The following is a 17,971-nucleotide window of genomic DNA, read 5'->3' as shown; positions in this document are numbered from 1 at the left end:
GGTTACAGTAAATGGGGTTACATCAGGCTGGAGGCCAGTTACTAGTGGGGATCCCTGGGGCTCCATTTTGGGGCCAGTTCTCTTCAATGCTTTTATAAATGATCTGGACTCAGGATTTGAATACATAATGACTCTGCAGATGATACTAAATTAGGAGGAGCTATTGACTCCCTTGAGGGCAGAGAGGCCTTGCAGAACGATCTTGACAAATGAGAGGGTTGGGCAATCGCCAACCACATGAAGTTTAATGAGGGCAAGTGCCAGATTCTGCACAGGGGATGACGCAACCCTGGATATACGTACAGACGAGGGGACAAGAGGCTAGAGAGCACACCCGCAGAAAGAGAGCTGGGGGTTCTGGCAGACAGCAATATGAGCCAGCAGTGTGCCATGGCAGCCATGTGGTGTGCCCACGGCATTGCAAGCAGGTCAAGGAAAGGGATTATCCCACTCTACTCTGCACTGGTGTGGCCTCACCTCAAATACTGTGTGCAGGTTTGGGCACCACAACGTAAGGACATAAAACTATAAGAGCACATCTAAAGAAGGACTACCAAGATATATGAGAAGCAGCTAAAGTCATTTGGATCGTTTGGCCTAGAGAAGAGACTGAGGGGAGGCCTCATGATGGCCTACATTCTCCTCATGATCTCTTCTCTCGGGAGACAGCAACAGGACCCCAGGGAACAGTGTGGAAATGTGACCAGGAAGGGTCAGGCTGGGTGTTAGGAAAAGTTTCTTCACCAAGAGGGTGGTCAGGTATTGGAACAGGTTCTCCAGGGCAGTGGTCAGGGCACCGAGCTTGCCAGCGTTCAAGAAGTGTTTGGACAATTTTGAGACATAGAGTCTGATTTTTGTGTGGTCCTGTGTGCAGCCAGGAGTTGTACTCAGTGATCCTTGGGAGTCCCTTCCAACTCAGGATGTTCTATGGTTCTATGTAAACACTGAAAGCTAGAGACTGTAACCAGAGAGAAAGGAAAATGGAAGTCACCCAACAACAAGCAGCAGTCACTGTTTTATACTTGCCAAAAAAAAAAAAAAAAAAAAAAAAAGCTTAGTGAGTGTCAGGATGGGTTTTAGATGGCCATTGCTTAGTTCTGTTCAGCAGAAAGAAGGGCAGGAGAAATGAGAAACAGAGAACCTCCTCACAGCCTAATAATAGAGTAGCCATACAGATGTCAACCAGCACCAACACACAGTCTGTGAGCACCTGAGAGCAAAGCAATCCATGCCCTCCCTCCCCACATCAGGGTCTTTGTAAAATCTTGGTCTAACATTTCAGCTCTGGGCTGAGACCAAGTGTGGAGACTCAGTCAAAAACCATCTCAAGAATCAGAGCGCTCAACAGTTAGCGAACATCGGCAAAGCCCTGCTTATAAACAAAAGTAAAATCCCACTGTGTAAGTCATGATTCTTATAAATATATTCAATTCCTGAAACAGCCCTTTAGAGATTGTGTATAACAATTTGGATACCCTGCTTGTAATGTTGATGGCAGTGTCAGACTGGCTCCTCCTTTGCTTCCTTCTTTCCGCGTTCTGCCCATAATCTGTTGTTAGGAGACTTCTGTCAGCCATATCATTCTGGGACTTCGAGATTTCTGAAGTGAATACAAAGAGAGAAGTAGCTGTAACAAACATTGCAAGCAAATCTGTAGATTTATAGGCAAATAATGCATCTTTCAAACTTTCATCCTACGGTTTCAGTATTCATCTCCTAAGAGTAAGAAAGAAGGGAAGGCAAGCACCTGTCCCATTTTGTATAATTATACTTTGCTTATTTAAATCTTTTCTACTGTTCTAACTGGAAATTATAGTCTTTTTTTCTTTATAGCTGCTGCAAGGAATTATTTTATGCTATCAAATACAGTTTTCTCACAGAAATAGCTTCTACAGTCTTTATATATATTTTGATTTGTAAAGCAGTTTGGTTTGGTTCAGGATAAAAGCAAGACTGTTATAGCAACATGTAGTGACAAGACAGTGGACATTAGAAAGAGTATATTGGAAAATATTTAGAAATTAATCCAAAAGATGGATGAAAGTAGAGATATTATGTACTTTGGTCCCAAACCACACATAATTTTAAGAACAGAAGTAGCCCTCATTGACTTCGATTAACATTAGTCATACAGATAAGCTTATGTCTACACCTAAGTATGTAATTGAATTAGCACTTTGCTAATATCTAGCATATTGTCAAATAAATCTATAGGACAATTGGACATTTAGTGCACCCTTTTTTGTTTCTTACTCCTTAGGGTACAGTAAGAACTTCATTTAAGTGGAAGGGCAGCATTCATTTATGATTCCTGGGGTTGAAAACCAGTAGGCTTAGCAGCAAACACTTTGTTGTAAATCCTACAGTCTCTCATCAAGAATTAATAACTTTTAAGTGGTACACAAAATAGCTATCACATGTTTAATTCATTCAGAAGAAATAAGTATTTCTCCCATAAAATAAATCTCTGTGGAGGAACCTCAGACAGTAGACAATACGTCATTATTTGGTACTTAAAAACAATGGCACTCTTAAGTGTGATTTTTAAAGCCACTTTGGGTTAGTTTTGTTCTTAGCAGCAATCAATTGTCAGATGTTTACTGTACTCCATGTGCACTATTAAGGCATCACATGACGTATTCATAGGCAACCTCAATTAAGTCATCTCTCACTGTAAATGAAACCAGATTTTTAAAATACACAGTGAAATCAGAGATCATAAAAGAGACTGGAGAGAGATATCTAATGGAGTAAACATAATCTGAGTAGTTTAACAAAAGCTTCCCCCGTACTCTCTTAAAACAAACAAGTTACAAAACAGATTATAGTGAGGGAAAAAGGAAAAAAAATCATTTTTCAGAACTATTCCTCCCTCCTTCAGCATCTCTACCCAGGTAGTTAGTATGATGGGCACTATCACTAGATCCAAGAGCAATTTTGCACTGCAAATAAAACTACAACCAGCAACTCATTTTACATCCCCCAAATAGCAACCATTGGATTATAATCTCCTGTTGCTGCCAAACTCTGCCAGAACAGGAGGTAAAATGATCAAAAACAGACCGTACAACGGAGGCATTGTGCTGCACATGCTAATCCTTTGTTCCTGCTGCTCTCAGCCATGCACACACACTGGCTGCAGCGATAGAATCAGAGTCAGGTTCAGAACGAGGTTCTCCACATTTGTTTACTGCCATACCCAAGAGCTGGGTGTATTAAATACCTCTGCAAACCAGGGAATTTTTATCTAGATAAGATATAGGGCACTAAGTTTAGACACTTGTGACTGAAAGCATTTATCATCACGGTACCAGGTTTTATTAAGAGACCACATTGTCTGAAAAAGCTGTTTTCTTCGGTCAAGGAACCTAAGCCTTTCTCTCTAAAGGACTTTCTATACCTTTTAATTATTGACTTTAGTGATTGTAGCAGCCTGTTATTTTCTCACAAATTAAAAGGTTCTTATCCTAACTGAGGATGACAGCAATTGAGTGGGGTTTCACATACAGATGAGCTGACCTAACAACTTGCTGCCATACCCTTCTGCAACCACTGCTTTGTGCTCCCTGGCTCCTGGCCACATGGCCCAGCACCCACTATTGTGCAGGCTCCAACATATAAACCAAACTTTCAGCCTATTTAACTCAATAAAGCAGCAGAAAACTACCCATTTGTTTGGTCTGCTCTTTTAATTAGCTAAATTAGCTTCCAGAGAGGTCTAGAAGCACTGTTGCTAATTCAGGTTAAGCAATGGCAGCATGAGACCAGAAACATGACAGAGGAAAGATGTGGGGGGAGTAGGGCCTTCCTTTTACTATTAAAGTAGCTTGCTGCAGTCCTGATGGGGTCTGGACTGCAGTCCATTAACTGCAGATTATGTCCAGGCTGCAAACTAACAGAAAGCAGAGTAAATTAATTTGCATCCAACTCTGTGCTGCTTCAGCTATGCAATTCCAGTAACAAAGCACCCTGCACCACACTTCTGTTCAGGAGAGGCAGATATTATGTCCCTGCATATCTTTAATATTTGTTCACATATACACAACATTAAATTTGTGTAGTTAATAGGACTGATGGAAGAAGTCAGAGGAAACTGTGATTAAGGGCTAAGAAAAGAGTTAGGGGGAAACACTAAAGCCATATTTACTCAGGTCTAGTCTTATATTTGGGGTTGTCTAAGATGAAGCTAGTAAGAAAATGTTAAGGTTGGTTCAAATGCATGCAAATCTGCAAGCTCCTGTAATCTTCATAAAGCTCAGAGGTAGTTTTCCTCTGGTCACTGATGCCTTCAATCTCTTCTTCACACAGACAGGCTGTCCCCAGTGTCACAAGCCTTAGAGGTACGTACACAGCCTGCAGCCTAAATAACAGCAGGCAGCAAAAGTGAATGGAAGGAACCAAAAGTATCAGAATGAACAAAGAGTTAGGACTGGCAGGTTCTTAGAAGTGCAAACTGGAAAAGAAAAAAGAAAAAAGAAAAAAGAAAAAAGAAAAAAGAAAAAAGAAAAAAGAAAAAAGAAAAAAGAAAAAAGAAAAAAGAAAAAAGAAAAAAGAAAAAAGAAAAAAGAAAAAAGAAAAAAGAAAAAAGAAAAAAGAAAAAAGAAAAAAGAAAAAAGAAAAAAGAAAAAAGAAAAAAGAAAAAAAAGAAAAAAGAAAGAAAAAAAGAAAAAAAGAAAAATGTCACTAGACAAACTGAGAAAGGCAACATCTTGAAAAATGCTAGTGAAAGAAAATGTTGAACTCTACTTCCATTACACGATAGGTTCACTCACAGGATCAGTTGGGTTCAGTGAAATAGTTAACGTGAAGATCACCACAGGAGAAGGCAGGTATTACTCTGTAGTAACTTGAGTTAAATACACTGCATCTGAGCATCCAGTAAACTTTAAAATAACATTGTGCAGTCTTTTTACATCTTTACGAGAAAGGCGTTTTTGGTTGGTAACATCAGCTTATTAAATAAACAGCAGAATACTGAAGGAGAATTAGGCTTACTGTATTATTTTTCTGCTTGGCTCAGTCTTGGCATTAGTCATTTCAGCCATTAGTCAATACCCTTTGTTTATAACTATCTTACGGACATCAATTTGGCCCCCAAAAAATGAAGCATTTGACTGTGTTACCCTAGGATGGCAAAGCAGTGAAATCTACTTACTTTTTATATGCGTCGTGAGAGACAAGAACAAGTTTTCCACAGATTTATTAAAACTTTTGGACTGACTGAGATCCTGCAAATGAGAGCCCATGAGTAAGAAAACATAGTATTTGCTGTTTTAAAGTTTCCATGGTCACATAACAAGCAAATGGTAAGTCTGCCTTATTATCCTGTCTGATAGCAACTGTAATGCAAAAGCCGTAACACAAACCATCAAAATCACTTTTTTTCTCTCAGCAATGAAAGTAACACATAATAATGATCACTTTATCAATAACTGCTGAATATCATAGGATCACAACATCACCCAGGCTGGAGGGAAGCTCAGGAGGCCTAAATCCAACCTCCCGGTTGCAGCAGGCTCAGCTGTGAGCTCAGACGAGGTTGCTCAGTGCTCTATCCTGTTGGGCCTTGAAAGTCTCCAGGCAGAGATTATAGACACCACACAGCAAATCTGGGCAACCCAATCTGCTGCCTAACCATCCTCCGTGCCAGAAAGGGATTGCTGGATTATGGTCTGAACCTCTCTTATTTTGACTTTTGCCTGTTTTGTCCCCTCCTCCTGCCATGCACTGCTGGGAAAAGCCCAGCTCTGTCTTCTTGCTGACTCCCCCATAAACGCTAAAGAGGTCAGATCCACTAAAGCCACCTCTGCCCCAGGTTAAAGAAGCTCTTGTCCACCAGCTTTCCTTACAGAAGTGCTTGAGCCCCACCCTTCTCGGTGCCTCTACACTAAACATGCTTCCAATTCATCCATGTCTTTGCTATTCTATAGTGAGGAACCCAAACCAGAGGCAGTAGTCTAGATACCAGTGCCAAGTAGAAGGGGTTAATCACTTCCCTCAGAAACTGAAAACTAATTGAAAACATGTCTCATGAGACTCCAACCTACTACCAATACAGCATAAAAAAGTGACAGAAGCAGAAGACAGTGTTTATATTGCAATGATGTTACAGCAGCTGTTGCCATTTACTGCATTTCTGCAGACAGTCTTTTCATATGATGGCCCTCTAAGAGTTGCATGAATACGTACTTATATTTCAAAGATATGTACATTTACCTTTGTGTTACTTCCTGCAGAAGATTCAGTGAAAGGAGGTGGAGTTGGAGGTACAACAGAAATTTTACTAGAAATGTAAGAGACAAAAATCAATATATTATGCTAATACATGGATAAGTGAGCCAAATACATGCACAGTATCTTTATTATCTGTCTTTTCTGAAATATGAAGATCTGGGTTAAGATCTCGTGTCTTTAAGAGCTGCAGCACAGGCTTACTGCCTGTGCTTGTAAGAATTAAGATTGCCTTTCTATCTTCTCTAGGCAGAATTATTAACTTACAACGGTGAGAAAGATCAAATTCAGGACAGACTTTGTTTGGCAGCATTACAATTTGTGTCCCAAGTGCTGAAACACAACCCATGTGTAACGTGCCCCATTTCTGTTTCGGAGATGTTGTCAGAAAACAGCTATCTTTATTTACAATACTGTAAGGACCCTTCCTTGCCTGGGCCCAGGGCTGTCAGAGCCCTTTTACAGCATTCCAGCCATGTCACCTCTTGTAAATAGCCCTGGTCTGTTAAAGAAAGAGGAAAAAAAAAAAATATCTGACTACAGTCGGTTATCACAGGACAATCACAGACCCTAAAGGCAGCCAGTAAAGTTTGATTTGCTTTTACTTTTACTGTATCTAGGTAAAAGCAAGGCCTTATGCAGCCCAAGTTAGGATCTTATCTGTCTACAAGTTCCTGTCTTATGCAGCTATGCTTTGCCAGATAATTATCATAAAACTGTTGCCATCTCTTTGTATCCTTTTCTTTCCTCCTTTTTTTTTTTTTTTTTTTTTTTTAAGAATCATTTTTCTTTTATACTGTTCTTGCATTATGTATCACTGGTAGTATTTTAAGCATAGTTACGCTTAGGCCTCAAACCTTCAAAATACTTATTCAGTATAAAGTGGATTTTTTACTTGTATTAGATTTGGGTAAACAGATGCATCTTCCTGCATACAGAGTTTCTTGTCTCATATTTACTCTGAAACTATCAAATCAGCAAAATCTGCCATTGAGCAAATACAAATACTATTATGTATAATAATTGCTGTACCTAGTAATTATTACACCTGATAATTTTTACCTCTTATCATTTGAATGTAGTGTGTAAGTTTGAATGATACTGATGAAACTAGGTAGACAGAAAATAAGGAGATATAGCAAAAATTCCTTTATTTCAAGTAAATAACAAACTATTACTGTAAAAATAGTACTCTCTTCCATGCTTGATACCCTTTCTATGGGTTGCCCAGAGATAACAGTGACATTTTTTCTATGTTTTTTCATCTGTACTCAAGAGGTAATGAAATTTATTCTTTATAATCAAAAATACAAACTCCTGGCTGGTTTATAACATACAACGTATTGCCTTCATGAAGTCTCAGTGTTCTAGGACCTTTTGTCCCTTTATCCTTTTATGAGTCTTACCTCAGTTTCTGATAAGATTTCAAGAGCTTTGCACCAGCTGTTTCATGTCTGCCTGTGAAGGAGGGGAGAAAAAAAAAAGGTCACTTTGCAACAACAGCAGTTACTAATGCCTGACTGCACAGCACTTCTTAAAATCAGTGCCTTTTCAGGAACTCCCCCGTATTTACAGAAGTTCATGCACATGCAGATCAGGAGTGAAATTAATCCCTATTTCACATATCAACGTATATGGCAGGCAACAGACACACCTCTCCTGCAACACAAACTGTCATGATTTCACCTTCCCCTTTTACAGGTGACACATTCAGCCTAGCTCTTGACAAACCCTGAGGACGATCAGGTAGTGATGCTAATAGGCCTACTTCTTCAGGTTGCTAAGTGCCCTCGGCCTCCTGAGGGCTAGGAAGCAGGTAGTGCACAGAAATGCAATTAAACCATAAAATTCAAACACTATGGAAAGCTTGAAAATATGCTGCAAGAGTAGACACGTGGTAATTTCTCGCTTCTTATGAAAAATTCTTTCATTATTTCTACTAGAGAACTGAACAGCTGTGATGATGGATGACTAGCTCACAAACACAGGCAAAAACCCTTTGCTAAGGCTGTTCCTGTGGGGAAACAGCAACCATGTCACATTCCTCAGGTGAGCAGCCACATGATGTAAAGAACAGCAAGGAGCAAGCGCTCCATCAGGCACGAACAATGAAGGCTCATGAAAATGTAGCTTGTTCCTGAGTAGTCACAAACAGAAAGAAGGGCCAAATGCATGCAACAAACAGCCAGCTGGAGTGGTTTTAATCACTAATCATTCGTAATAATAACAATACAGACAGCAGCACGAGACCCATACTTTGCTGGAGACATCATTAATTATATTACTTACATACAAGTAGCATATCCTGGTGCTGGTAGAAACAATAATCAACTTACTGATGTTACAAATTTCAAACAGAACTCCAGAATTGATGCTCTATTATTAATATGTAATATTTGATATCTTGAGCTACTGTAGCATTAAATGATTTCTTAGATTTTTAACTTACTAGTCAGTAAAGGCAATCTACCATTTTTATGAAAATACAATTTTTAGATAGAAGCTACAGAAAATTAATAAAAAGCACACACACGTAACCTTTTTTTTGACTCTGCAACATCAGAAAACTTCACTATAACATATACTGTTTCAGTTTAACCTATTTTGCAGTGAATACATCACTTGTGTTATATTATTAAACCAGAAGAGGGCACTGCCTCTCCAGGCTTGAAGGATACATAACTAAGATGAATGCTGTTTGAAAGTTTTCCCCCCCCCCCTTTTTTTTTTTTTTTTTTTTAAAACTCCTTTACCTACATCAGTTGGTCTAATCATAGGAACCAAACAAAACATATTTCTCCCAAGAGGCTTACCTTCTGAATATCCTTAGAACTTTGTGACTTCAACAACATTACTATTAGACTAACTAAGCAAAATGCTTCAAAGTACCAACAAAGCTTTGATAATGCAAGGTGAGAATTTTTTCACTGGAAAGAGGGACATTCAGTGCCTTGCAATATCAGGTTCAATATCTGAGAACAACATTTCATTTTCTAGTAACTGTTAATGTTAAGATTATCAGCTTTAGACTCTCTAAAAAGAATATGAGAGAAAATTATTAACAATGGTTATGAAATACAACTGCACTTTAAAATATTGGTCAACTAATACATTAAGATCAGAAATTGTCCTATCTAGAATGGAATTAAGTGATTTATTTATTTATTTGTTTCTAAATGAATTGTTTAGCAGAAACTGCAATTCAGTTTCTTAACATGTTAGCTGCTACCTTTGCTGAATAACTGCTACACAAGATTTGCCTGATTATATTCTTCCATTTATAAACTTCTTCTTATTTAAGTCTCCCAAGAAATATTTAAGGTCCAGTGCTTTGCTTTTTACCAGCTATTCTTAAATCTAGGTAAGATACAGATATTGTAAGTGAAATTGTAATATTAAGGTACAGTCACGTACAAAGGCAAATAGCTGCCTATCTGAAGTGGAGCTTTAACAGAAAGATACAGGAAATCCTCTTCACCTCATTAGTCACTGCAGGTGAAAAATGAAGACTAACAGCTCCTTGATTTGTGAATGACATTTCCATCAGCAATCCATCCACATCCTCTATAATTTCTTTTAGGGCTTTGTATTTTTAATTGCATTGAAAAGACTGAACAGAATGCAAATGCACAGCTGGCTGAACGTAAAGAAACGGTAGGTGTTTAGCTTTCTGTTGGTTTATAACTATGTATGTTTCTCTATTCCACTCCATCATTTCTTTAAGCTTTGAAACTTTCTGAGCAAAAACAACCTAAGTTTTAACTTTAACAAACAATGAATGCAAGATCAATTCCTTCCCACACATATATTTTGACATTTCCATACTTATTTCACGTGTCATGGAATTTCTTAGTAGCCTTACATGTTCATTTATCTAAATCAATATGGCCAGTAATTTTCTTATTCTGATTACTCACACAAAATAAATTATACTTTCAAATGCTTTCTGCTAGCTTGCATTTATGCTTCATTTATTGTACAGGCATACAAGGCAAGATAACTTCTGAGAGATCTCCCACAAAATATATGAAACGTCAAATATAGCAGTAGACTACATTCTGCATTTCACTTAAATGCACAACAGTTTGTGGCCTGTTCCAGTGATTACCTTCATCTGGATATTTCTTTGCTCTTTCCTCAAAAAACCATTCACCAGCCTTTACTTTCACATCTCTGAAAAACAAGCAGAATATATTTGAATGAACAAAGTGCATTTCTTTAAATGTTCAGTAACCACTTAACCATCCAACAGTCTCTCTTAATCCTGCCAGAAAATGAAGATTTCATGATTGATAACAACACTGACTGATTTTGCTGCGTGTTTGCAAACAAAGTGCTCCCTCCTCTCTCTTTTTTTTTTTTGTTTGTATGTTTGTGGGGGACTGCTCATGTAAAGCAACAAATTCTGCTCTAGGCAGAGATCTGAAACAAAATTCCCAGGCCTGCCGTTCCATACACCACTTTATTCCACGTTAAAACAGACGAGCTATAGGATTCCTTTAGAAAATACAACATACCGGCTCCATTCACATTTACAACTCTTCCAGGTGGAAGCACAGGCATTGTCAGCACATGAGGCTTTTTGAATTTTGTATTTTGTAAACACAACAAACACATTTAAACAACTGGGTGGAAGCATACACAGGGACAGGTGAATGATGGCTTTCCGATGAGATATTCATCTCCTTCTGAAACCTCTGACAGGCCACGTTCTGGCACCAGGCGGCCTCTCCAAAGGCCTCTTCCCTCTGGCATGGGCTTGCAGGGCAGTGCTGCCCAGCCTGCCCTTCCCTGCTGCCCCAAGCTGTCTGAGGACATGGCAGAACTCTTGGCACACGCATAAGGAGGATGGCAACCTGCCTCTGCCTTGCCACAGCACAGCTTCAGTCCTCTCAGTCCTGTGTCAGCATCACCCGACCCGGTGCTTTCTGTCAGCTCCATGAGGTACGTGGATTTTGAAACTGCAGAAACCTCTGCATTGCCTTTTACCACTCAGTGTGAATTGAGTGAGAAATAAAGTCAGATGCCCCAAATAATTTAATGTGTAGGACTGCCACATTTGTCTGTAGGAGAGACTCTCAGCAGTGCTGCTGATGGTCATGTTTTGTTCGGGATAAACAACTCTAGCGGTAACCAAGACTTAAGATTATGGTTGCTCAGGACTTGAAAATCAGCTCTTACATTTCTTAGTCACCCTATTTTTCCCTCACCAGAGTAAACAAAAGGTGCTGACTAGTATTTACCCCACTGCTGCATTTCCAAAGACTTGCAGCCCTCATGCAAAGTTAACTGAAGGAACTGAAGAAATGTGACTGAGTTTAATGGACTTTGCACTGGGACTAAGCAAGATCAAATGTGAATCCTGTACCATTTCTTTGCTATAATGTCTATTCCACTGGAAAATTCCTCTGTATCAGCAGGATAGAAAATACAACTTCCTCAAAGTCTGAATGTTTTTTAAAATACATTTGCATAATGCTTTCCCATTTTCACCATTAAATATTTGGAAAAACTTAGGAAATTATTCAGGGTGCACAGAACTGTAACACAGCAGTCTAGTAACTAGCTGCTCTCTAGAGAGGATTCCCAAGTGATCTGAAATTAATTTAAAAGAACAAGTGGAGGAAGCAATCTAGACAGAAAGAAATTTAACTTTTTAACCTTTCTCATTAGTGTTTATAGCATGAAGCCCAGATAGTATAATTTTGATGTATAAATAAACAATGTATAAACAGATGTATAAAGTTTGATACACACATCAAAATGTAGCAAGTGCTTTGTACTAAATATAGGTAGGGCTAATTTGCCTATTTTATGTGTAAACTGCAAAATAAACCAAAGATTCAGTGAGCATCTTTTCAGTGATGGTTTACAGTCTCTTCTAAAGCATTGAAAATTACTTCAATTTACTAGTAGAAATTCATTTAGCTTAAGACTGCTACTTTGCCTTAAATTTCCCAGGCATTATTTAAATGTCATTTTGGCATCTTAAGAGGGAATAAAGTGGTGCATTTCTCTTGTGTTGGCACAAATCTCCCCCCTTTATACAGGGATTTATAGCACAACAAGTTGATTCATTTTCAAGACTTGCTGTCTTTGCATACAGAATATTAAATATTTTTCATTAAAGGTGGGAAAATATCATCACCATTTGGTTTAGCAAAATTCTGATTAACAGAAGGGACTATGATGGAGTGTTTTGATATGAAAATTGTACTAATACAGTAAAAGGAAGATTGCTTCCTTTTTCCAGGAAAACAAAACCAAGGTGACATAGTAAAGGAAAAAAACAAATTCAGTGTAAACGAACTTGGATGTCTGTTCTGACCGTATTTAAATGGTTGCTGATAATATTATTAACATTTTTTTTTAAATATCTACAAGACATGACTTCACACTATTCATTAATCCAGGTTTCTCACCTCTGCAGTATGAAGCAAATAGTAATAATGACTAGGAAATTGTCAAGCAATTGGCTATACTATGTAGAAAAACAGCACCTTCAACAACTAGTTTTGATGCATCAGTTAGATATAGACTCAGGAGCATGAGTGCCATCTAGAGTTCACTTATTAAGACTGTTCTGTGTTTTGCAATTAACACCTTTGTAAAAGAGGTGACGCCACCTCTGGCCTACCCTGAAGTTCCATTTTGCTGAACACAGGAAGGGAAGTGCTGCCTACATGAAGAGTAAGGCCAAACTCCTACCAGTTTCTTTGCTGCCAGGACTTCATCCAACATTTTCATTCTACCAGAGGCATTGGTTCATTAGCTGTTTAAAGCAGCAGATACACACAAAAACAGTATCCAGCATTTAAACCAACGTGAACAAAATCAGCATAAACAAGATCTTATCAAAACCATTAACATTTCTTACCCATGCGCATAACAAACGGTGCACTTCCAAACGCAGGGGTTCAGGCAGACACGGCATTCAGAGCACACTCGATGACTACACCCGTTGCATACGGCGCCTCTGTTCATCAACAACCCAAGGGATTTCTGACATCGGGCACAAGATCTCTCCTGGTATTCATGGCTGACATTTCTTGCCCTTTTCCATCGAAGCTGCTGCAGCTGCATTTTCAGTTTCCTAATCACCCAGGTAAAAAAATAAAATAAAATAAAACAAAACAAAACAGAACAAACACAAAACCCATGTAGGTCACAAGCTAATGCCCTGTTTGTGCAATGTCACTACCAGTTGGAGCTGTACCTTCAAGTTTGACCTTATTGTGGGCACTGTCTGAAGGCGTCTGCACACAGCATTTTTTGCACGATGGCTGTATGTGCAACCACAAACTGCGCATACAGGGTAATAGCCTAGCATAAGTGGGGTCCTGTTCACGTCAGTTATGTACACTCAGGACAGGGCACCAAAGTTATGTATGCGAGCGTTCATGTCATTCACATACAAAAACTGAGACTAAATTGTGCTTGCTTTTGATGATGTTTATCATCATATTTATCAAGATTATTTGATTAGAAGAATCAAGTCTTCTATCAAATAGAACAACTGTAACAAACACATCACCTGAAAGTCAAATAAAAAACACATCTGACCAAAATATCTAAACCTTTCCCTTTCATTAACCTTGCTTCCATGACATGTACCAAGAGTCAAGATCTATGTTTTTGTCACCTACATCACCAACAGATGTCAGTGACTTTCTAACTAATTCAGATTTTGTTTATAAACCCTTACTTTTCACAATCACTTAATAAGCCCAGTTATATATACACAAACCTGTTCTGTAAACAACGTTTAAGTTTCCACTTTTAAGTATGACTAAAAACTTCTAACTTAGTGATACAAATACCTTGCTTTATACGGGGATGCAATGTGACAAAGCAATGCACGAACTGCAATGAAACCCTTACAGAAGAGCTAATACAAAGCAAATAAAATGCTGAAGTATTATCCTTTATCCTTCACTACTGAGATAACTTGTATAGTGTGAAACAGAATCCTTTTCCTAGCCAATGTCACCTATTGACATCCTCTGAGAAAGCACACTGCTCTTGCTTGCTGTCGAATAGGAGAAGGAACAGAGATGGATTCAGCACAATGAGGAGGTATCCAACAATTTTTAACCTTAGTCTTGGCACAACATAAGTTAAAAGTGTTCTGCATTATTAGGACTGTACAGGTATATGTAGGAGCATGATGAGGATGTCACAAAGCCCTCACTGAGGAAGAAATACAAGTAGCAACTGAACTTCCTACAAATCCTAGAACTAAAATTCATTAAGTAGATTATTGACAGAGCAGTATTTGACCATCTTTAATGCAGAGTAGTCAGTAGTGTGGTAAATCCAAGAGACTCTGGATAACCCCTTATTTTCCCAAAGAATAAAAACTTAGTATTAACAACAAATAAAAGAAGGAATACATCCGGAAGGTCAGCAAGGAGAAAGAAAAGTACTCCTGAGGGGGAAAAAAAAAAAATAAGTAAAAGATCAGAAATACATGAAAAGGGTAGTGTCAGATACCTTACTCTTTCTTCCTCTGTTTTTCTCACCACCTGGTCACGGTATAGGACTTCTAGAACAGCCTCTCGCTCCAATTCCTTAAGGAAGTTTAGATTAAATTCACAGGCCATTTTTGCCAAACTTCACTTATTTCGTAGACTCCTGACTCACTGCTCTACTATATTCAAAACGATGGATACTACTTTAGAGAATATAATGTGGCTCTCGAGATCTGAGTGTTTATCAAGAGTTTGTCTTCTTCCTTGATTGGTGATATGTCTCACTGTGTCATACCCTTGAGGAAAAAAATAACTATGTCTTCACACAAGAGATCATTTAAGCATCTCTGCTACCCAGGGAATATGAAGAGTTACAAGGTCACAGTACTTGACTTTTTCATATCAAAGAACTTCTTGTTCTTCTTCCTTTTTTTTCTTTTGCTGAGAGTGGTTCCAAGAGGGATGAGAGCATGCAGCAAGGTCCCAGGTACGGCTTTAGCTATCACCAGGAGGTAGCATAAAGGATTTGGGGAAGTGGTTTGCCTTACTTGGTCTTGTAGATTTGGAATTTCAGGATCTAGGGAAAAAAAAATACACATCATTGTTCCTTCTCCTCACTTCTTCAAGACATTTATTTCAAATAGCATGTGAGTAATACTTTCTGCAGACCACTTTTTGCTACATGCAGTCCTTTCATACAGGAATTCAGACCAGGGAGAGGTTTTAAGACTGCCATTCTTTAGAGAGTCTCACAGTAATGTCCATTAACACTCAGACATATTTTTCAGGTAATCAACATGAAACAACCATCAAAGATGATCTTAGTTTCAAGCACAGGCCTAGAGGTGCCATGACAGCAAAAGCCATGCTGGTTGAGACAGAAATGCCCCTTTCTGATCTCATCTTTCTGAAAAGACAAAACACCACAAGCCTCAGAGAAGGAAGAGAAATACCCCTTGAGAGTCCTTTCTAATAATAACCTGATTTCTGTTAAGACTAGATAAAGCATTTATCACACTGTAATGCCAGTATCTTTGTTAATGCCCACCAACACCAAACAGTTAAGATAGATAATATTTCTAGCTCAGCGCACTAACAACTTTTATATCAAACTGATGATATTAATGTACAAATATAGAAGTATAAAAACCAAAACAGATTCACAACCATGCTCTGGATATATTTTGTGACCTTCACTTTTGTAAAACGCTTAGTAAAGCACAAAATAATTTTGTTGCAGTAAAGTAGAGAAAGAATATTATTATTGAATCCAATTCAGTTAAGACACCGTAACCAGTTTTATTACTACTGTAGTGTTCAGTATGTACTACAGGAAATGTACGAGTGTTCCAGTTATGCTAGACCAAATATTAAAGATACCTATATGAAAACAGGTTAAGTGCTTCAAAGTTAATATGGACTAAATACATAGTGTTAGACTTTCCACCAAGACAAAAGGATAAAAGTTTACTGAAGCAGTTACAGATATTTCACTGATGTACCTCAGATGAGAATCTGACCACATTGATTATTATTTTAAAACACTGAGAGTTTTAAGGTTAAAACCAAACAAACAAAACAGGAGGCAATAATTGATATTGATATAAACAGTATGCATTCCATTCTTTTACATATTTTTTTTTTTCATTAAACTCTTCAACAGACAACAAAAGGACAAAGCATTTCACAGAAGTGTTAAGAAGTAAAAAAAGATTGGTTTCCTGTGGAAACAAAAGACACAGAGATAGGCATAATCACATTTTATTTCCTTAACAACTGCAATTTCACAGGATATTACTCAGTTAAAACCTAAAAAGCCCTAGCAATTTTTAACACCATGTGTGTTGTTTTCAAAGACCCCTGCCACCTCCACCTGCTTTAATCTTTCATCTCAAGGATATCTCCAAGAATTAACTAACACATTTCAGCCTTCAATTCCCTTTAAGTCAACACAGCCTTTACACCATACAAGATACCAAAACAGCCATTACAGTATTTGGAAGTGAGGCCTTCTGTGAACTGCCAGGATTTCCAAGGGCTGGTATATGTACAATGTTGTCAGTAAAACCTGATGAAGCATCAGAATGAGCTAGCGAATTCATGATAGTCATTATTAGGGGGGGTCAAAGAAAACTGCTCTAGTGATCTTAAAGAAAATATATGAATATCTTACAGAGCTACTATTCCTGTACAACAGTTAAAAAAGCAATATCTGCTTTTAAGAAAGTACAAAAATAGTTGCTGTTTGATATCTCCTCCAAATTCTTTAAAAAAGGGTTACCTCCCCTCTTCACAGGGAAGCCCCAAGATGTCCATATTTCAAGCCTGTTTTGGGAAATGGATTTCAGATGACTTCTTAGAGTATAAAAAACTATTGGGGGCATAAAGAATCTTACTTAGAAACTCACATATAAATAGATATTTTTAATTATGTTTTCAGCTGTTCAAGCTTGTACAATTTAAGTGGTGTGAGGGAAAGCACGGTTTGGAGCCTTCCCTTGTTTCCATTTTGTCTTCCTCGTAGCTATGCTCTCTTTCTGCCGAAAGGCTTTTAACCTCAGCCCATCAGAGCTGCTGCAAACACCGCCATTCAAAACAGCTGGTTTATTGCTATACCTCATATTCCATTCACAGTGACAATTTGTATAAGCACTGCATCTAATGCCAGCAGTAGACTGCCAAAAGGGACTAGGATGGAAAGACTGGGATCATCTTCTGACACCAAACAGCAGAACAAATTTACTGCAGAAAGAAGTGCCAGGGGCCCTGTGTCCAACAGCATCTGCACTATGCAGAGGAACAAAAAGGCTCCATGAGTCTCACTGCATCATGTGCTGCACAGAACAAAGCATAAAATCCATCACAGAGACAGCAGCTGTATGATTACTGCACCTGCACATCCCTACAGTGTTTTGTTTTGTTTTAATTTTTATGAAGGTTTAAGCACAAACAACCATTGTGTTCTGTCAGTTTGTCTTGTACATATGAAGATAACTCAAAATCTAACTTAATGATGAGGTAGCTTCAAGAACAAATAAAATACTCCTTTCCCTGAAATAGGATGATCCTTGTGCTTCACAACAGATTTGAGTTCTTAGTCATTTCAAGGAAGAATTCCAAGTGAGCTGAGAAGCTCACCATGGCTGATTAAAAAAATAAATAAATAAAAATAAATAAATAAAAAAGAGCTTTTCTAACACTGAAGCTGTCTGCATTAAATTAGGTTCTGGTAGCATTAAAGAAGTGGTGTTTCCAGTAATGACACTTCT

General features: G+C 38.2%; 1 protein-coding gene across 1 annotated transcript in view; it reads right to left on the bottom strand.

Moving 5' to 3' along the window:
- SYTL3 (synaptotagmin like 3) overlaps positions 1-14,834 on the bottom strand; it is a gene marked incomplete at both ends in the record, with an annotated part of 28,548 nt that extends 13,714 nt beyond the window's left edge. The window contains 7 exons of the mRNA XM_084285159.1: positions 1,476-1,600; positions 5,156-5,228; positions 6,217-6,283; positions 7,638-7,689; positions 10,340-10,404; positions 13,109-13,324; positions 14,725-14,834. Of these exons, the coding sequence (XP_084141285.1) occupies positions 1,476-1,600; positions 5,156-5,228; positions 6,217-6,283; positions 7,638-7,689; positions 10,340-10,404; positions 13,109-13,324; positions 14,725-14,834 (708 nt within the window). The remainder of the gene's footprint in view (positions 1-1,475; positions 1,601-5,155; positions 5,229-6,216; positions 6,284-7,637; positions 7,690-10,339; positions 10,405-13,108; positions 13,325-14,724) is intronic.
- Between the last annotated feature and the right edge of the window lie 3,137 nt (positions 14,835-17,971).

This window comes from Netta rufina (assembly GCF_964035555.1).
Source record: "Netta rufina genome assembly, chromosome: 3".
NCBI classification, from domain to species: domain Eukaryota; kingdom Metazoa; phylum Chordata; class Aves; order Anseriformes; family Anatidae; genus Netta; species Netta rufina.
The sequence above is the reverse complement of the archived record's forward strand: the minus strand, read 5'-3'. Positions and strand labels throughout refer to the sequence as shown.